Genomic DNA, 18,166 nt, shown 5'->3' with positions numbered 1-18,166 from the left:
CATATATAACTCTCTCAAAACACATACATTTGGACAAAAATATAGTAGCTCTTAGTATAGTACCTCTTTTTAGAGGTAAAAAGAAATATTAAGATATACATTTTCCTTCTCCATAGAAATATTGCACACTTTTTCTGCAGCATCTGTTCTATGAAATGGGTTTCATTAATTTAAGCAACAAAAAAAAACATCAGAAAGTTATGCATGACTCATACCACATTTTTTATGTATTTTGATTAGAAAAAAATATCAACAAGGGATTTAATTACTGCATACTCTTTTTGCTTATAGCACTTGGATTTCATATTCTCATATTTATTTCTATCATAGCCACCTAATTTCCCAGCTTTCTTATAATGTTCTCCTGCTCACTTCTTTAATTTAGTCTTGTTATTCATCTACACGTTCTGCTATTTGCGTTTTCATGTAAAGATGCCAGAATATGAATATATATGGCTGTGACATCTATATTCAAATTGCAGAATGGTGTCGTAGGGATTATACTATGTATCTGTCAACTCCTACATATGTTTGGTAAGAAGAATAACTCCCATTCCAATAACAACACAGTAACAATAAAAACATCTCAGTCAGCAGTGAATTTCCCAGCCTATAAGGATGAACTATTTATCTACCTCAACAAACAACATTCATCCCTCTCTTGGTATTCTAGCAAGAAGAAACCACAGCTGTTTGTCCCAGCTGTAATATACCCTCGTATCCTGTCTGCAGTGTGTCTGTGTGCGCGGAGAAGAGTTTTAGCATGCTGTGGAGAGCGGCCCAACATTGCCCTGGAGTGCAGCAGGGTTATCATGGAGTCCCAGGCACAGGCAGTTGTCTGTCCTTTGTCAATGAGCCTGATGCACACCACGATATGCCTCATTCTGACATTCAGCTCTGGTCTTGCGAGTATTGTCCTAAAGCCCTGAGATTCTATATGAAAGAAGACTTTGATAACCAAGCATCTGAGTTTTTGCAAGCATGGATGGGTCTCAGGTCAAACACTATCTGAATTCGTCAGATGCATTGCTAGACCAAGTGCAAAAGACCACAGGAAGTCAGGCAAAAAAGAAAAAGAGGTCTATTCACTTTGCAAAGGCTGTTCCATTTTGGCCAAACTCTAAGGCAGAATTACATGTAGCCTACATTTCACAATGAATGCACTGCAATCCCAGAATTAACTGCGATGAGCTCAGTCAAATCAATTCAAGATGGTAGGCAAGGCCTTAAAAATGTCAATTGATTTTGCCATAGCTATTAATAAAACAAATATTTTCACATTTACTCATTTTATTTGTATTATCTTATTTTAATGAGTACGTTAAGGCTAAATTATTTTTAATTAATGTTTTTAAAAAGAAGCTCTATACTCTCGCGACTCGCGAATCTCAAAGTATCGCGTGAGTGGACTCTCTTCTTGTTCTGCTTTAGTCTGCAGAGATATGCTAAATAAACGTATAACATATAAAAATAAACTATAAACAAAATGGATATTCGTCGTTTTTTTTAATAAACCACCAACTAAAAGAGTGAAGGTTTCTGACTCTGACACTTCCAATATTTATTCTACTGCCACTAATACTGACACAGCAAATGTAAATGTATTTTAAATGAAGAAGAAATTATATAGGCAATAAATAATTGAAATGTAGAAAATATGGTCTCGCGGTCTTTCCCCAACACTGTTCAATCACAGAAAACTAGTTAGTGCTGCTGCATGAGTGTTTCTAATAAATCGGCTGAGGCAGTGACAGCAAATTTGACATCTTTCTCTCTTCTGATATAATCAATCTCTCAATATTTTTTTTCTTTTATTATTGGAGCAAAAGGGAATGTAAAAATTAAATTTCTTGTCGTTTTGGTTCACCATTATAGAACTTCAACCACTATTAGGCCCAGGCGCACTAATGATATTTCTTTGCTTCCTGTACAGTACACCTTCATAGTGAAATAGCAATGAGTGGCTAAATGTTTGTTCAGTTTTATCCAAAACACATTGTGAATCTGGTCATGTTTTATGAAATTGCTTACTGTACGTATTGTGACAGTTTGGAAATCAAATATCCGGTGAATGGCTAGAGGTTAAAGCTTTATCATTTTTTAAAATAGCGTACCACTAAACCCTACATAATAACTAAATAATGTTAATAAAAGCAAATGTGCGATATAAACTTATTTTGAAAAATAAATGTATTAGTATTTAAAACACTAGGATTTATATTTTATGAGAATGAGAAGTAATGGTATTTTAATGATCCTCCTAGTGAGGATCACATTTTTTATTTATCTTTTTTTATCATAAACTGAGATGGAATCATGAATATATTTTCTACATGCTCGCTTTTTGGAAATTCAAATATTGACACAGTGTAACCAGCACCTTAAGATCAGGTACGGCATAATTCAGTTATCAAGCATAAATTGCAGCCAAGTTTGTGCTTGAACCTTGATTTTAATAACATATCCAGTATGCAAGCAGAGAGATCTGATTCAAATGATGGATACATTGTTGCTGTCCCGATTCAAGGTTGCAGGCAGCTTGCAAAATGGATTAGGATAATTCTGGTTTACATATTCACTGCACTATCTCTTAATCTGATTATCACTGTACGGCTCATTCAGTGGCGACATGCATGACTTACATTTAAAAATATGCTCATTAAAATACACATAAGAATACAGCATCAAGCCCTGTTACCATAGAAATAAAGACTAGAACTAACATCTTTGATGTTGCCCCACATCGTGGGTTTCATTTGGCTGATATACAACTGGAGGAAAAAGTATGTGAACCTTTAGATTTCTATGTATATTGATCATAAAAGATACAAAAGTTGATTTAATAAATAGCACAGAAATAATGAAGCATTTTCAAGTCTTAAATGAACAGGCCATGCAAACATTCACAATGCCGAGTAGACAAAAATCATTATAATCAAGATTATCAGGACATTTTTCAGTCCATTTGTCCACAAATTGAAGTTCAGCAGAGGTTTTGGTGATGCAACTGGACAACAGCCCAAAGCACTGAAGTAAATGAACAACAAAATGTCTTCAACAGAAGAAAATATGCTTTCTGGAGTGTCCCAGTCAGAGTCTTGACCTCAATCCGATTGAGATGTTTTGGCACGACCTCAAGAAGGCGATTCACAGCATCCATCGCAAGAATAGTGCAGTTTTGTACAAATCCAACAGTTCACATCATGATAAATCAGCATCAGTCAACATTAAAGCAAACTCTGTAGCGACAGCACTGTGTTAAACCCTTTTGTCATTGTTTGTTTTGCTAAACAGCCTATGGAATAAGTCTTCAAGTGAAGGACTAGTTGTGAATGATCCTTTGGTTAACCTTTTATTTGTTTTTCAGTCATTTGCTTTGAGGTTTAGATGTGTTCTAAGATGTCTTGTTTTAAAGAGGGACTGAATTCTATTTAAGCTGTCCTGTTTAGCCCCAGCACCCCACTCCTCATGTCCCTGTCAGGAACGATTCAGCGGTTCATCAGTTTCAGGCCTGCCACTGTCATGTGGCCCTCGATGAAGTCGTCAGTTTGGTTCACTGTCAGCTCTCCCCTGGCCTGGCCACATGTGATAAAGCCTGTGCGGATCCTGGTCCTCACAAGTTGACACAGAGCAGAGTTGACATGCCATTCAGTGGCATCTCTGCAAAGCACATTAAACAATTCACACTCCTCACCACCCATCCTCTAGATGTGCAGGTCAGATCACGACCAATCAAAGCCTTAACTGCCTTTCTTCAAATGCAAAGGAAAATATTTACATAAATATTTGCATTGGAATGGAATGCTAACTCTGTATACATCAAAGCATTCTATGGAATTCTTTGAAAATTGAATGTACATGAAAAATTAAATTTGTATCAGATCTGTTCCTGAATATTTGGTACATCAAAGAATCCAGTTGCTTTTAAATTGAATGTACATCAAAGGATCCTACAGTATAGAATTCTTTATAAATTACATCAATGGATTCTGTTTTATTGCTTTTGAATTGTACATACATCAAAGGAGCCTATGAAATTCTTTATGAATTGTACATACATCAAAGGATCATGTGATTTTTTTTCTAAGTTCTATGTACTTCAAAGGATCTTGTCAAATTGTTTCTAAATTCTACATGTATCAAAGAGCCTGACTGTTTTAAATTGTACACGGGGGTGTGAAGTAACTAATTACAAACACTCACATTCCTGTAAGTAGTTTTTATTAGAAATTGAACTTTTTTGAGTAGTTTAAAAATTGTGTACTTTTACTTGAGTACATTTTAAGTGATGTATCTGTACGTTTACTCCACTGTTTTCCCTCTGTTTGTGGTCATTACATGCTTGTTTTAATTTTATTTTTATCCATCAACATGATTGGATAGGGAGAGAGTAATTGGTCTTGTGACTCTCGTCAAATCAAATTTTGCTTAGAAAACCAGCTTACCATGGCTTAATGTACTGAAATTGGAGGACCAGCTTCAGTATGCACCTTATTGAGGACCCGTGACTTTATTATAGGCCTGTCAGCGCGTGATGTAATAAAACTGCAACTCGTTAATAAACGTTTTTTGTTTGATCCATTTTACACAATCCGCCTTCATTTAGCAAGTGCACTCACACAAAAAAAAATTTCAAGTTCAACCATTTTTGTTCCATTCAGTTGTGGATGCTGCTGATAGAGAAGCTTATTCGCCCAGACCACCGCGGCCCCATAAAGAGACGTTGTGTGTGTGGGTCTGTTTTTGTTTGTTGTTGTTGATGTTGTTTGTTTGTTTGTTTGTTTGTTTTAAACAGGTTCAATGGAAATACTTACCTATGTAATGCATTTTTTTCCTTACAAATTGTATTATCAGCACAATAATTTGAGTAAATGTAGCTGTGTAAAACGTAGGGGATGATGCCCTGACATGTGAATGTATGTTTAAATTGTAACATAAATTATAATATTTATGATTCTGATTTCTTTATCACAAAACCCTAAAACCATTTTGGAGAGAAATTGTCTCTTTTTAATCTCTCTTTTTAACCCATCTCATGGAGTGTGATGCTGAACTCTCGTATGAGTTTCTAATGGTTTTTGTATTCTTTGCACTGTTCTAAACATTCATATTTTATGTGCAACAATAGCATACTCTGGCTCAGTGGCCTTACACCTGATTTTAAATCTATTTTTTCAAACATTATGATTTAAATGGCAATGAGTGTACGATAATAACTCTTTCAGCTTTTTTTTATTGTTGTTTTGATGTATTTTAAATTAAAACTGCTGGATGATAGATATTCTTCATTCTTTCTGACAAACAACAAAAGATAATATGAATTACAGTATGTACAATGTTTTATAAATGTTTAAATTGCAGTGTACAGCGTTTATTATAAGGGGGTAGAATCCACAGCTCAGTACTTACTACTCACATGAGTACTTTTAAAAATCCTACTCTTTTACTCTTACTCAGGCAGGTTTTTTTTGGACAAGTACTTTTTACTCTACTCACACTACATTTTTTGGAATGTAATGGTACTTTTACTTGAGTATATTTTTTTCAGTACTCTTTCCACCACTGATCGTACATACATCAATGGATCCTATATAATTATTTTCTAAAAATCAACATACATCAAAGGATCCTGTGCAACTATTCATACATCAATGGAATCTATATGATTGCTTTTAAATTCAACATACACCAAATGATCCAATTGCTTTTAAATTGTACATACATCAAAGGATCCTGTAGAACTATTTCTAAATCCAACATATATCAAAGGAACCTATAGCTGCTTTTGAATTGTGCATACATCAAAGGATCCTATGCAATTGTTTGTAAATTCGACATTCATCAAAAGATCATTTGGACCTCTTTTGAAATTATACATCAATAGATTTTATATAATTCTCTCTAAATTGCACATATTTCAAATAATCCTATGCACATAACTCTTTTCAAAGCATACAAGTAGTTATTTTTCTAAACTGGACATAAATCAAAAGATTCTATGCAGTTGCTTTTGCGTTCTGCATATATCAAAGGATCCTTTGAAAATGTATCTACATATTTTCTTTACCTTTGTGGTATTTCACTCTACCGTCACTGAGTATAACATATTATGTCAACATATGCTACAGAGCAGCAAGTATGGGCGAAGCGTCTTTTCTATTTCACGGGCCACCTGCTAAACTCAGCATCCATTGTCCCTTATGACCTCTCTTTAAATCACGTGACTGCGGTTTTGTGTCCTCTCCCACTTACTGAAGGTTAAACTGTCAACATTCCTCTGGAGGTGTAAAGTTGGGAGAGTTATTTCAGACAGAGGGTGGAAGACAAGAAACATCAAGTTCAAACAACAGATTTTGTGGAGCTCTTACAGACAGATTTCACACATTCACCATTCGATTCACTTAACACAGCTCTGCGATAAACCCTTGGGTTTGTTGTCGAATGTACACAGTATATCTGAAACGATCATTATCATCTGTGAATTTGTAGGCACATTCAAATGAAAGAAAATGAAACAACCCAGAGATGCATAAAACATGAATTTATTCACCAAGCCATATCATTCATTTCGAATTCTAGGTGTTGATTCAACACAATCATCGGTACAGTATCTTATGTCTGTCCTGCAGTGAAAATCAATGCATGTCAGAAGAGAATATGTTATTTGGTTTATCTTCGATTTTCACACCTCTAAATATATTCCTCACCTTCATTTGTAAACTAGCTCTAAGGAAATTGAAATCAGATTCCATCTAAGCAGCATAGAAGAAGTCATGTATGTGAAGCAAGGCCTAGATCCAGTAGTTTAAATGTTGTTTGTAATAGTTTAATATTAAAGGGTGTTTGTTAAAGATGATCGGATCGGATTTCTGGAAAGAAATCACTGCAAACGATTTGTGCAGCTAACAGAGTCAATTTACCCACAACATTAGTGCTAAACACAGTTGCACAGCGCAATTTTCCATCTTACTGGTTGGTTTAGACTGCCGAATTATCAAGGATGCAGCAAATTACAGCAATCTGGTATGCTTTACAGGGCTGTACAGTGCGACATATATGTCGCACGTGCTACAAAAAAACTGGTCTGTGCGATGAATAAATTTACCACTGTAGCACGGGTGCGATACAATTTTGCATGTTCATAACACAGCCGCTTAATAGTGTTTAAGTGATGAACTCCATTACTTGTGTTTGTTTTCAGACATGATAACAGACGTTTTATACTTGTGCTACAACTTTTTGGCCTGTGCTACAAAACTTTCAACCTCTGTAGCACCAGTGCTATGTGAAAAAAAAGTTAACGTACAGCCCTGCTTTACATTAAAAGGATAGTTCATATAAAAACTGAAAGTTCTGTCATCATTTCCTCACCCTCATGTTGTTCTAAACCTGTATGACTGACTTTTTAAAATACCGAAAGATATTTTGAAGAATGTTGAATGTTCATTTTTTAAAATATCTTTGGAAAGACATCAATACACATAGATCGCCTGTCAATCAAACTCCCTGTGAAGGGTCAATTACCACATTGGTTTTAAAAAGTAGCGAAAGCCATTTAATTTCATATATGAATTTGTAATTTCAAGAAAACTGTAAAGAAAAAGTCGACATGAAATGAGTGCATCACAATACGGAATTATAAGCAATAGTAAATAATATTGACAGATTTAAGCGCTAAAATGCCACAAAAATAGCTATTAACTATTCACCCTTCTGTATGTGGAAAGTATTCTGGATTTTTGGATTACTGATTAACAAAGTGATTTTGACATTATGCGTCAATGTAAATCTGACATTAAGTCATGATTATTTAACTTGTAGTTCATTTGCATATCTGTTTAAGTAATCCCATTCACTCTTACCGAGTAAATACATTGTGTGTGCGCACGTTTATGCACTTGACTGTCCTCTGGTATGTTTCCAACCAAACAATAAAAAACATCCATCATCTCTTGTCCCCCTGGTGTAAAGGAGTAGGATGAGGGTGAACACATAGGCTAATCAGATTACCAACCACCCACAGACTACAGCAGTGTAAGAACACTACCCAGATGCCTTAGCACTTTCCCACTCAAAACTTGAGCGAGGGAAGGGGGGGGTTATACATGCTTTTAGCAAGTGCTGTGAAAGCCTGTGTGGAGTCTTAGTGTGACATTCACATCCAGAGAAAGCAAGAGAAAAGGCTAATTAAACTTCCAGCTGGTTTTATCGGCGAGATCCCTCTGAAGCTGTCGGATGACAGGGGTGGAAGAGCTCCTATAGATCTGACTTCTAATTACGACCACATCCGAGCAGGAACTGAGACGTTTTTCGAAGACTTTAAAGGGATAAATCACCCAAACCCTGACCACTCTTTTCCATACAATGAAAATGAATCCAGCTGTCAAGCTCCAAAATGACAAAAAGCATAATAAAAGTGGTTCATAGTACAGTGCCAACCACTAATATTGGCACCCTTGGTAAATATGAGCAAAGGTGGCTGTGAAAATAAATCTGCATCGTTTACTTTTTTGATGTTTCATTCAAAAAAATTAACATAATTCTAACCTATCATTGAAGTAAAACAATTGAAATTGAAATTGAAACTCACATTATGAAATAAATGTTTTTCTCCAATGCATGTTGGCCACAATTATTTGCAACCCTAGAAATTATTATGAGTAAAATCAAGTATATTCCCATTCATATTTGCAATTTTTTTAGCACACCAGGGTGACTAGAAGCATGAAATTCTCCAGCCATGACTTTCTGTTCCACGGGATTATAAATAGAAGGACACAAAGGGCAGATTCCCTTAATCATCCATCACAAAGAGTAAAACCAAAGAATATAGTTCTGATGTGGAGAACAAGATTGTTGAGCTTCACAAAATAGAAAGTGGCTGTCAGAACATATCTAAAGCATTTAAAATCCCCATTTCCACCATCAGGGCAATAATTAAGAAGTTCCAATCAACTAAATATATTACAAATCTGCCTGGAAGAGGACATGTATCTATATCATCCTAATGCACGGTGAGGAGGAGAGTTTGAGTGGCCAAAGACTCTCCAAGAATCACAGCTGGAGAATCGCAGAGATTAGTTGAGTCTTGGGCTTAGAAAGCCTAAAAAACAGCCCCTACATCACCAAATGTTGTTTGGGAATATTTAAATAAAATCCTCTTCACTCATCCAAAAAGAAACTCCAGCATATTCAGTTGTCAGACATGATTGGAACTTCGAATGGGACTGGCTTCTGTGGTCAGATGAAACTAAAAAGAGAGCTTTTTGGCAGCAAACCCACTAGATGGGTTTGGTGCAATCAGGGATAAAAAGTACCCCATGCCCACAGTTAAATATACTGCTGGATCTTTAATTTTGGTGGCCTATTTTTCTGCCGGAGGTCCTGGACATCTTGTTCAGATATTGGCATCATGGATCCTATCAAATACCAAAAGATAAAAAAATCTAAACCCGACTGCCTCTATTAGAAATCTTATAATAAAGTGATTCTGTATGAAGGAATGTTCTCTGATCTCTTCAGGTGTTCTCCAAACTCATCAGGCATTATAGATAAAACTCAGAGCTGTTATTTTGGGAAAAGGACGTTCCAATAATTGGGTGCTAATAATTGTGGCTAATGTGAACTAGAGAAAAACATTTATTTCATAATAAGATTTTCCATCCACTTTCCATTGTTTTTCTTCAATGATAGGTTTAAATTTTGTGAATTTTTTTTAATGAAAGATCAAAAGGATACTGTAACTTTTGATCAATTTAATGCATCCTTGCTGAATAAAAGTAATGATTTATTTAAAAAGATACCTTTCTATCTATCTATCTATCTATCTATCTCTGTCTGTCTATCTGTCTATCTGTCTGTCTATCCATCCATCCATCCATCTATATCATTTTATCTATCTATCTATCTATCTCTGTCTGTCTATCTGTCTATCTGTCTGTCTGTCTGTCTATTCCTTCATCTGTCCGTCCATCTATATTGTTCTATCTGTCTATCTGTCTGTCTATCCATCCATCCATCTATATCGTTCTATCTATCTATCTGTCTATCTGTCTGTCTGTCTGTCTGTCTATCCATCCGTCCATCTATATCATTCTATCTATCTGTCTATCTGTCTGTCTGTCTGTCTGTCTATCCATCTGTCCATCTATATCGTTCTATCTATCTATCTATCTATCTATCTATCTAATGTTTGTCTGTCTGTTTATCTGTCTGTCCATCCATCCATCCATCATAAAAGTGGTACATATGACTCATACATTATATTCCAAGTCTTTTGTAGTCATATAGTAGTTTTGTGCAACAAACAGACTGAAATTTAAGTTGAAATTATTGTCCTTAATGAGAAAAGTGGCTATGATTCATGCACTAATTGTTCTTTTGTGTCAAGTCTCCACTTCTAGAATGATTTGTTGAAAATATTCTAAGGATATTCTTGTGTTATACAAAGGAAAGAGGTTCATATGGGTTCAAAATGTTGTGGGGGTGCGTAAATGACAGAAATGTCATTTTTTGGGTGAACTGCTCCTTTAATGTGGAGATGAATGTTTAGTGTGAGAGCACATGGTGAATTGTACTGACAGACCCTGAGGTACGTAGGACATGCCACATTTGTTCCTAGATGGGGAGAGAGTATGACGAGAGAGCAAAAAGCACAAGCACATACTCTAGAAAATGGCAAGTTAAGAAAAGACACCAGATTCCCAGTAAGGAGCTCATTATCGGGCAATCTTATGATTACCTTCCTTTAACTTCTGCTGATTGACTGCTTCTCTCAAAGAGTATATCTTAACACTTTGTTTTGCTGACAAGGTACGCGATACAGTACGAGACCAAATGCGATTTCAGCCCGTCTCCACACAGTAAACAAAACAATGATTACAAAGTATTACATCACCTTGTGTTATAATAAGAGATTTTAAGATGTGTATTCATATTCTTCTGTGTTTGAATATGACAAAACAGCACTGAATGCAGTTAAACAGCTTTTAAAAGGTGAATTTATGTGTTATGATACCACTATAATCAATTCAAACTGCTGTTTAAAAACTTGGGTCAGTAAGATTTGACAAATGTGTTTGACAGAAGTCTCTTATGCTCACAGAGGGTGCATTTATTTGGTCAAAACATTCAGTAAAACAGTAATATTGTGCAATATTATTACAACTTAAAATAACTGTTTATTGTTCTATTGAATATATTTTAAAATGTAATTTATTCCTGTGACGCAAAGTTGAATTTTCAGCGTCATTTCTCCAGTCTTCAGGGTCACATGATCCTTCAGAAATCATTCTAATATGCTGATTTGCTGTTTCTTATTATTATCAATGTTGAAAACAGTTGTGCTGCGTAATAATTTTGTGATTTATTTGAAAGAATGTCTTTAATGTCACTTCTGAATGAAAGTTTACAGCAGGTCAGATGAGTGTTTGTCAGCAGGAGACATTTGATGGCTCAAGCTCAGAGGTCAACTGCTGAAGCAAACAGTGTCACTGAACATCCTCTGGCCCGTGAACGTGCTCTTCCTTGAAGATCGTGTGTCACATTTTCCTTTGGGCTGTTCTTCCACAGTCTGCTCACATTTACACTTATGGTGTTGCCATTCATCTTATTGAGGTACTGGAATTCACTAGTTTTATTCAAGGTACACAAGACAATTCCAGCATGAATCATGTAATTATTTACAGGCAGATTTAAATACTTTATAAGAATTTTGGCTTTTCATTTGTGAGGATTTCACAGATGCAGACCAACCACGTGGAATTTTTTGTTTGTTTGTTTTGCTGTTACACAACTTTATTTTCGCCTGACCCAACCCTCTCAAGAGAAAATAGAATATCAATCTTCAAGAAGACTAGTTTTCATTGCAATGTCCCTGAATGCAGAATCACATCAGAGCAACGGATCTCATGGGTTTCTCTGGAGACTCATATCTGCAAAACAGTATTCTGTATACAGAAGGACCCTCACAAACATTACATTCATTCATTATGAGTTGGGAGAGAGACACTGCCCCCTAGTGTCAGACCATCAAAGTGGACATTAAAAGGTGAGGTAAAAATTGCACTTCATGATCATTTCAACTTAAATATTCAGGAATATGTAACCCATCTATACTAATATTGCAGATTAGTTTATATTGTATGTGCAAGTAATCTTTGCTTAGTGGTGCAAGATTCTTTGCTGGTGTCCTCAATGCATTTTCAGACAATGAGAACATGCAAAATCTGTCTATCTATCTATCTATCTATATATATATATACTATACTAATATTGCAGATTAGTTTATATTGTATGTGCAAGTAATCTTTGCTTAGTGGTGCAAGATTCTTTGCTGGTGTCCTCAATGCATTTTCAGACAATGAGAACATGCAAAATCTGTCTCTCTATCTATCTATCTATATATATATATATATATATATATATATATATATATATTAATTTATCATTTTTTTATATACACTGTGTTCCAAATGATTATGCAAGTGACATATCAGTAGGATTTCAGTCAAATGAAAATTCATATTTTGGTTTTTTTATATAAAGTGTTTATTTGTTTTATTTCTCATATCTTTGTAGATAACTGGTATCAGTCTCAGACAGGTTTGTTAAATAGTTTGCCAGGTCTTCTTAGGGTAATGGAAAACCTACTTAAAGAGGTTGTTCCACATTATTAAGCAAGTTACAGTTCTCATGCAATATGCGGAAGAAGAAAGATCTTTCTGAAGACGAAAAGCATCTAATAGTGCAACATCTTGCAAAAGGCTTAAAGACAACTAACATTTTGTGAAAACTGAATAGAGATTATTAACTGACAAAAGATTTGTGAGTGATTTAGAGCACAGAAGAACTCAGTCAGATAAAGGCTTATTAAGGAAAGTTTCTGTCAAACAAATTAAAAAGGCAGCTATAAAAAGTCACTGTCAAGCAGGAAACACGCCTAACCAAAGCGCACAAACAGAAACCTTTACAGTGGGTGCAGAAATATGTAAATACTATTTTTAAATAGTTTTATTCACTGACTAATGCATATAAATGACCCCTATCGGAGATGGTGATTGTTTCTGAATGACTTTAACTCTTATTTTAATTACATTTCATTATTTAGTAATGGATGATTACTACTTTTTACAACTGCTTTTATTACAGTTTTTCTCAGTCGCTTTGGTGCATTTCTCAAATCAGAAATGAAATTCTCAAAACTACTTGTTCAACCTCCACATCATCTAGTCATTTGTACACATCATAAAACCAGTTTCTCATTCTTTTGAACAAGTTGCGATTGCTTTGGTACATTCATGCAATTGATTATGTACATTTATCTGCGAATGGCACTGATATGTTCATTGACATAAATACTTACTTTTGAGAGATGAACTAAAGATTTTGATTAAGTTACAGGCTTTTGCAGGTAATCCATTTTGTGGTGCTGTTTGTATGAATTGTTTTGAGAAATGCACATACATTTTTGCAAATATTAAGGATGATTTGAGAAATGCACCAAAGCGACTGAAAAAAACTGTAACCATCCGTTAATTAAATGAACACACACACTTTTTCAGTAGAGTACAAAATTAATTCAATTAAGGCTCTCCAAACCGCACCCTCATTCTGCACAGTATTGGTCCGTTACAGCAGACGTCCATCTTAGCGGAGAGAGTGACAGACAGCACTAGATGAATGGGGCGCTGTGACATCTTCATTCTCAGGCAGGTCGGGATCCCAATCAGCTTCAAGCCGCAGGTCCCTTCGCACAGTTAATTAAATCAGTCTGCAAGAGAAAGAGCCCCTCCAGTCCAAACCGCCACCAATGCGTGTTCCACCAACTGTAATTATTACTGTTCCATTACAGTCAAGCAGAATTCATGAACATTTCTCCAGCTAGCAATCAAAGATTTCCTGGAAGAGGCGCTGGAGTGGAAAACACGATGCATGAAATGGCAGGAGAGGTTTTGTTGTTTTCCATCAAGTAAAGAGCATGGCGAATTCACTAAACCATGGGTGTTCAGCTGTTCCAGACCCAGGGACCCCCATCCAGACTCTTAGCCAACCAAAGGACACAGTGTATAAAAAAGGTAAATTAATACTAACAAAGTGCACTGTTATATTGACAACATGACTAAGCATTTTGACTATCTTGTGAACAATGGCACTGATATGTTCATTGACATAAATACTTACTTTTGAGAGATGAACTAAAGATTTTGATTAAGTTACAGGCTTTTGCAGGTAATCCATTTTGTGGTGCTGTTTGTATGAATTGTTTTGAGAAATGCACATACATTTTTGCAAATATTAAGGATGATTTGAGAAATGCACCAAAGCGACTGAAAAAAACTGTAACCATCCGTTAATTAAATGAACACACACACTTTTTCAGTAGAGTACAAAATTAATTCAATTAAGGCTCTCCAAACCGCACCCTCATTCTGCACAGTATTGGTCCGTTACAGCAGACGTCCATCTTAGCGGAGAGAGTGACAGACAGCACTAGATGAATGGGGCGCTGTGACATCTTCATTCTCAGGCAGGTCGGGATCCCAATCAGCTTCAAGCCGCAGGACCCTTCGCACAGTTAATTAAATCAGTCTGCAAGAGAAAGAGCCCCTCCAGTCCAAACCGCCACCAATGCGTGTTCCACCAACTGTAATTATTACTGTTCCATTACAGTCAAGCAGAATTCATGAACATTTCTCCAGCTAGCAATCAAAGATTTCCTGGAAGAGGCGCTGGAGTGGAAAACACGATGCATGAAATGGCAGGAGAGGTTTTGTTGTTTTCCATCAAGTAAAGAGCATGGCGAATTCACTAAACCATGGGTGTTCAGCTGTTCCAGACCCAGGGACCCCCATCCAGACTCTTAGCCAACCAAAGGACACAGTGTATAAAAAAGGTAAATTTTCTCATCAAAACTTTATAATAATTTTCCTTAAGAATGGTTACTAGCTTTGCTACATTGTACAGTGCCTAAAAATCACTAGTTGGACAGTTTGAAATTAATTAATAGTCTAACTGCAAAAGAAGAGAATTATAATATTATATTATATTAGTTTCATTTTTATATATACATATACCCACAAATATTACTATATTATGTACTGTATTATAAAATATAAATAATATAAAATATATAAAAAAATTAGGGCTGTCAATGTTAACACGTTAACACAAATTTTACAATCCTTAACGCGTTAAAATAATTTAATGCAATTAACGCAAAATTCCTGAAGCACAATTTCTATTCTTAACCCTTTAACCCAATTTTGCTTCTCTGCTTGCGATCAGATCATTTTCAGTGTGTTTTGCTTTTAAACACGAGCTCTGTCGTATTCTGTGATTGTCTCTGAAGAGCCCGAGCCCTCACATCTTATATCATTTGGTTCTTTGGTGTTCTTTTGGAGTTTCTAAGTGTCCTTTTTTGGAAAGACATCTAAATTTATCTTGAAAAAAGCTTGCAGAGAATACAGATTTTTCAGAATCACCCTTCAATCTTTTGGTTTACTTTGCTGGATATAGCAAATGATGACAAAATAAACATTTGAAACAAGATAAATGGTCTATGCTTAATTTCATGAAGTGTGTGATTAACCGCGATTAATCTCAGAAAAAGGTGTGATTAATTCGATTAAAAATGTTAATCTATTGACAGCCCTAATAAAAATATAAAATGTATTTTTTAAATGTATAATATATTTTGTAATTATATTTATTATAATTATATTTTGTAATACAGCACAATTAGGTACATTTTAAATGTTCATCCCAATTTGTATATACTGTACATATATACATACACATTAATATATTATATTGTACTGTACTATAAAATATACAAAAAATCTAAAATTTATGTATAGAAAATTGTACTGTAAATTAGTTTTTATATACATTTTTGTAACACATCACAATATAATTTTGTACAATTTAAATGTGTGTGTGTATGCACCCACACATAGAACTATATTATATTGTACTGTATTATAAAATATATATAATAATATAAAATGTATGTATAGTATATGAATATTGTATAATAGTTCTAAAATTTATATTTTAATTTATAAATGTTATTTTTATAATGTATTTTTTGTAATTATATTATAGTTACATTTTGTAATACAGTTCAATGAAATTTAATATGATTAACATTTAAATTTGTATAGTTATATATTTTTATTTCTTTATTTTATTACAGTGCAATACAGTACAATGTGTGTCCAACTATCCGTATATATATATTTTAATGACAGTCATTAGCATATACAAATAAATGTTGCTTTCAACTGACACAATTATTAGTAATTTCCCCCCTTGATTTTGATTGTGGAATGAACATGCTATATTACATTTGCCATCCCTTCAACCTGAAATTGTCAGAAGTTGAGAACAAACCATCTGAACTTTGGACTGGGTTGGAGGGGGCAGCCATGGCCTGTGTAGTGCCCATGTCAGGGCTGTAGAAGGAGTCATGCTCAGCTAGGTGCTCTGCCCCATCATGAGATCTTTGAATAGCCTTAATGACCTCCTCCGGTTCTTCGTACGTAGCACTGACAATCCACTCAGCTCTGGCTTGGAAGTCCTGTGGATCTGCATAAATTGCTTCTGCACTGGTGTCCTGTAATGCGTCATTAATTGCTAATTGCTGGATGGAATCACCCAACAAGTCACCCTCTTCCCGGGGGATCGCGAAATCAGACAACTGCGAAATGTCAGCGTCGGTCTTGAAAGAGTCTTGGAAAGACGCAGACTGCTGGATAGCTTTTCTCAGGTTTTGCCAGTGCATTTTAGGGTCTGTAGGGGAAGCGGCTTTCAGCTGAGCTTTTGACACAGTGGCATAGACGGGTTCCTGATCCTCAAGGTCTGTGTCGATGCTCGTCACTTGACTTTCACTTTGTGGCTCAACTGCATTCAAAGAAAAGCTCCTCCAAAAGGGGTTGAGCATTTTTGATGAATGATTAGGCACTTCCTGCATTTTCCCCTCAGGTAAAAAGTCAGATGCTTGACTACCTATGGTGTAATCGTACGTTTCATCCATGCCCGTGGTTTCTTGAACTATACTTTGTTCTACATAGTCAGGGCTGATTGGCTTCGCTGTGGAGGGTCTGGGTATATTCTGGATGGCTGCACTGACAACATTGAACAGTCTTTCACCCTGATGGGTTGCAAACTCGAAATTCCCCTCGCCGGACTCACATCTGCGACCAGCTTCAAAGGAAAAAGACAGCTGATGGAGAGAAAAGAGAAGGGAAAGTTATGAACTCTATTTTCAGAGCAGAGATGTTTGTCCACAATCACTCGAGCGATAATAAAGACAGGCTGTTTATTTCCCAGGAGAAAAGGCATGCAAATGAAATTCAATGCGTTTAAAAGAAGAAACTTCACACCTGCTACACTAACACTAACAAGTGGAGAAAAATGACATGAATATTTAACCTACAAAGGATCAATGTCAAGATGAAGAAAAGGAAAAATCATAACAGAATCTTTATTCAAGGTGGTTTCAGATGGTTATGAAATATAACTTTTATTTGAATGAATTTATAATGTCATGTGGTGTAACCATTAAGGGAAAAGTAATTTCCTATACAACCTAAACTAACTCATAAAAAAGGGCAAATTATCTGATATTTTAAGGCTTATTGACCTTAACACAATCATGAGGGTCTGCATGTATACAGTGTTGGGGAGTAACTAGTTACATGTAACGGAATTACGTAATTTAATTACAAAATAAAAGTAATTGTAATCAGTTACAGTTACTGAGAAAAAATGTGTAATTAAATTACAGTTACTTATGAAAATGTTAAGGATTACAAAGGGGGTTACATCTGCTTTTTTTCACACACACTCCCACATACAGATTTAATTGATTTCTTCATAAATTGAAACACCAATGTTTCAGAAGTTTATAACAAGCTTATGTATATGCTTTATTTTTTTAAGATTAACAGTTTTTTCTAAGGCATTGTTAGATTCCAGTGTTTCCTGTCATAGCTATGCAAAGATTTGATTTCAAAAACAGTATCATAGCTATTAAACTATTTCTTGTTATGATTTTAAATATGTAATTAACCTCAGAACAATCATAAAAGTAAAATGAGGTGCTAAAGTCTGATTTTGTGGTGGCTTAATCTTCAAGTGATGAAGGATTTTGAAAGTCTGACAG

General features: G+C 35.2%; 1 protein-coding gene across 1 annotated transcript in view; it reads right to left on the bottom strand.

The window, feature by feature from the left end:
• Positions 1-16,310: 16,310 nt before the first annotated feature.
• Positions 16,311-18,166, bottom strand: part of LOC107705071 (uncharacterized) — a 3,128-nt gene continuing 1,272 nt past the window's right edge. The window contains exon 2 of the mRNA XM_016508204.1: positions 16,311-17,224. Coding sequence (XP_016363690.1) covers positions 16,343-17,224 — 882 coding nt within the window. The 3' untranslated portion in view covers positions 16,311-16,342. The remainder of the gene's footprint in view (positions 17,225-18,166) is intronic.

This window comes from Sinocyclocheilus rhinocerous, unplaced genomic scaffold (genome assembly GCF_001515625.1).
Source record: "Sinocyclocheilus rhinocerous isolate Xijiao unplaced genomic scaffold, SAMN03320098_v1.1 scaffold3642, whole genome shotgun sequence".
Taxonomy (NCBI): domain Eukaryota; kingdom Metazoa; phylum Chordata; class Actinopteri; order Cypriniformes; family Cyprinidae; genus Sinocyclocheilus; species Sinocyclocheilus rhinocerous.
This window is presented reverse-complemented; position numbering and strand designations above follow the sequence as displayed.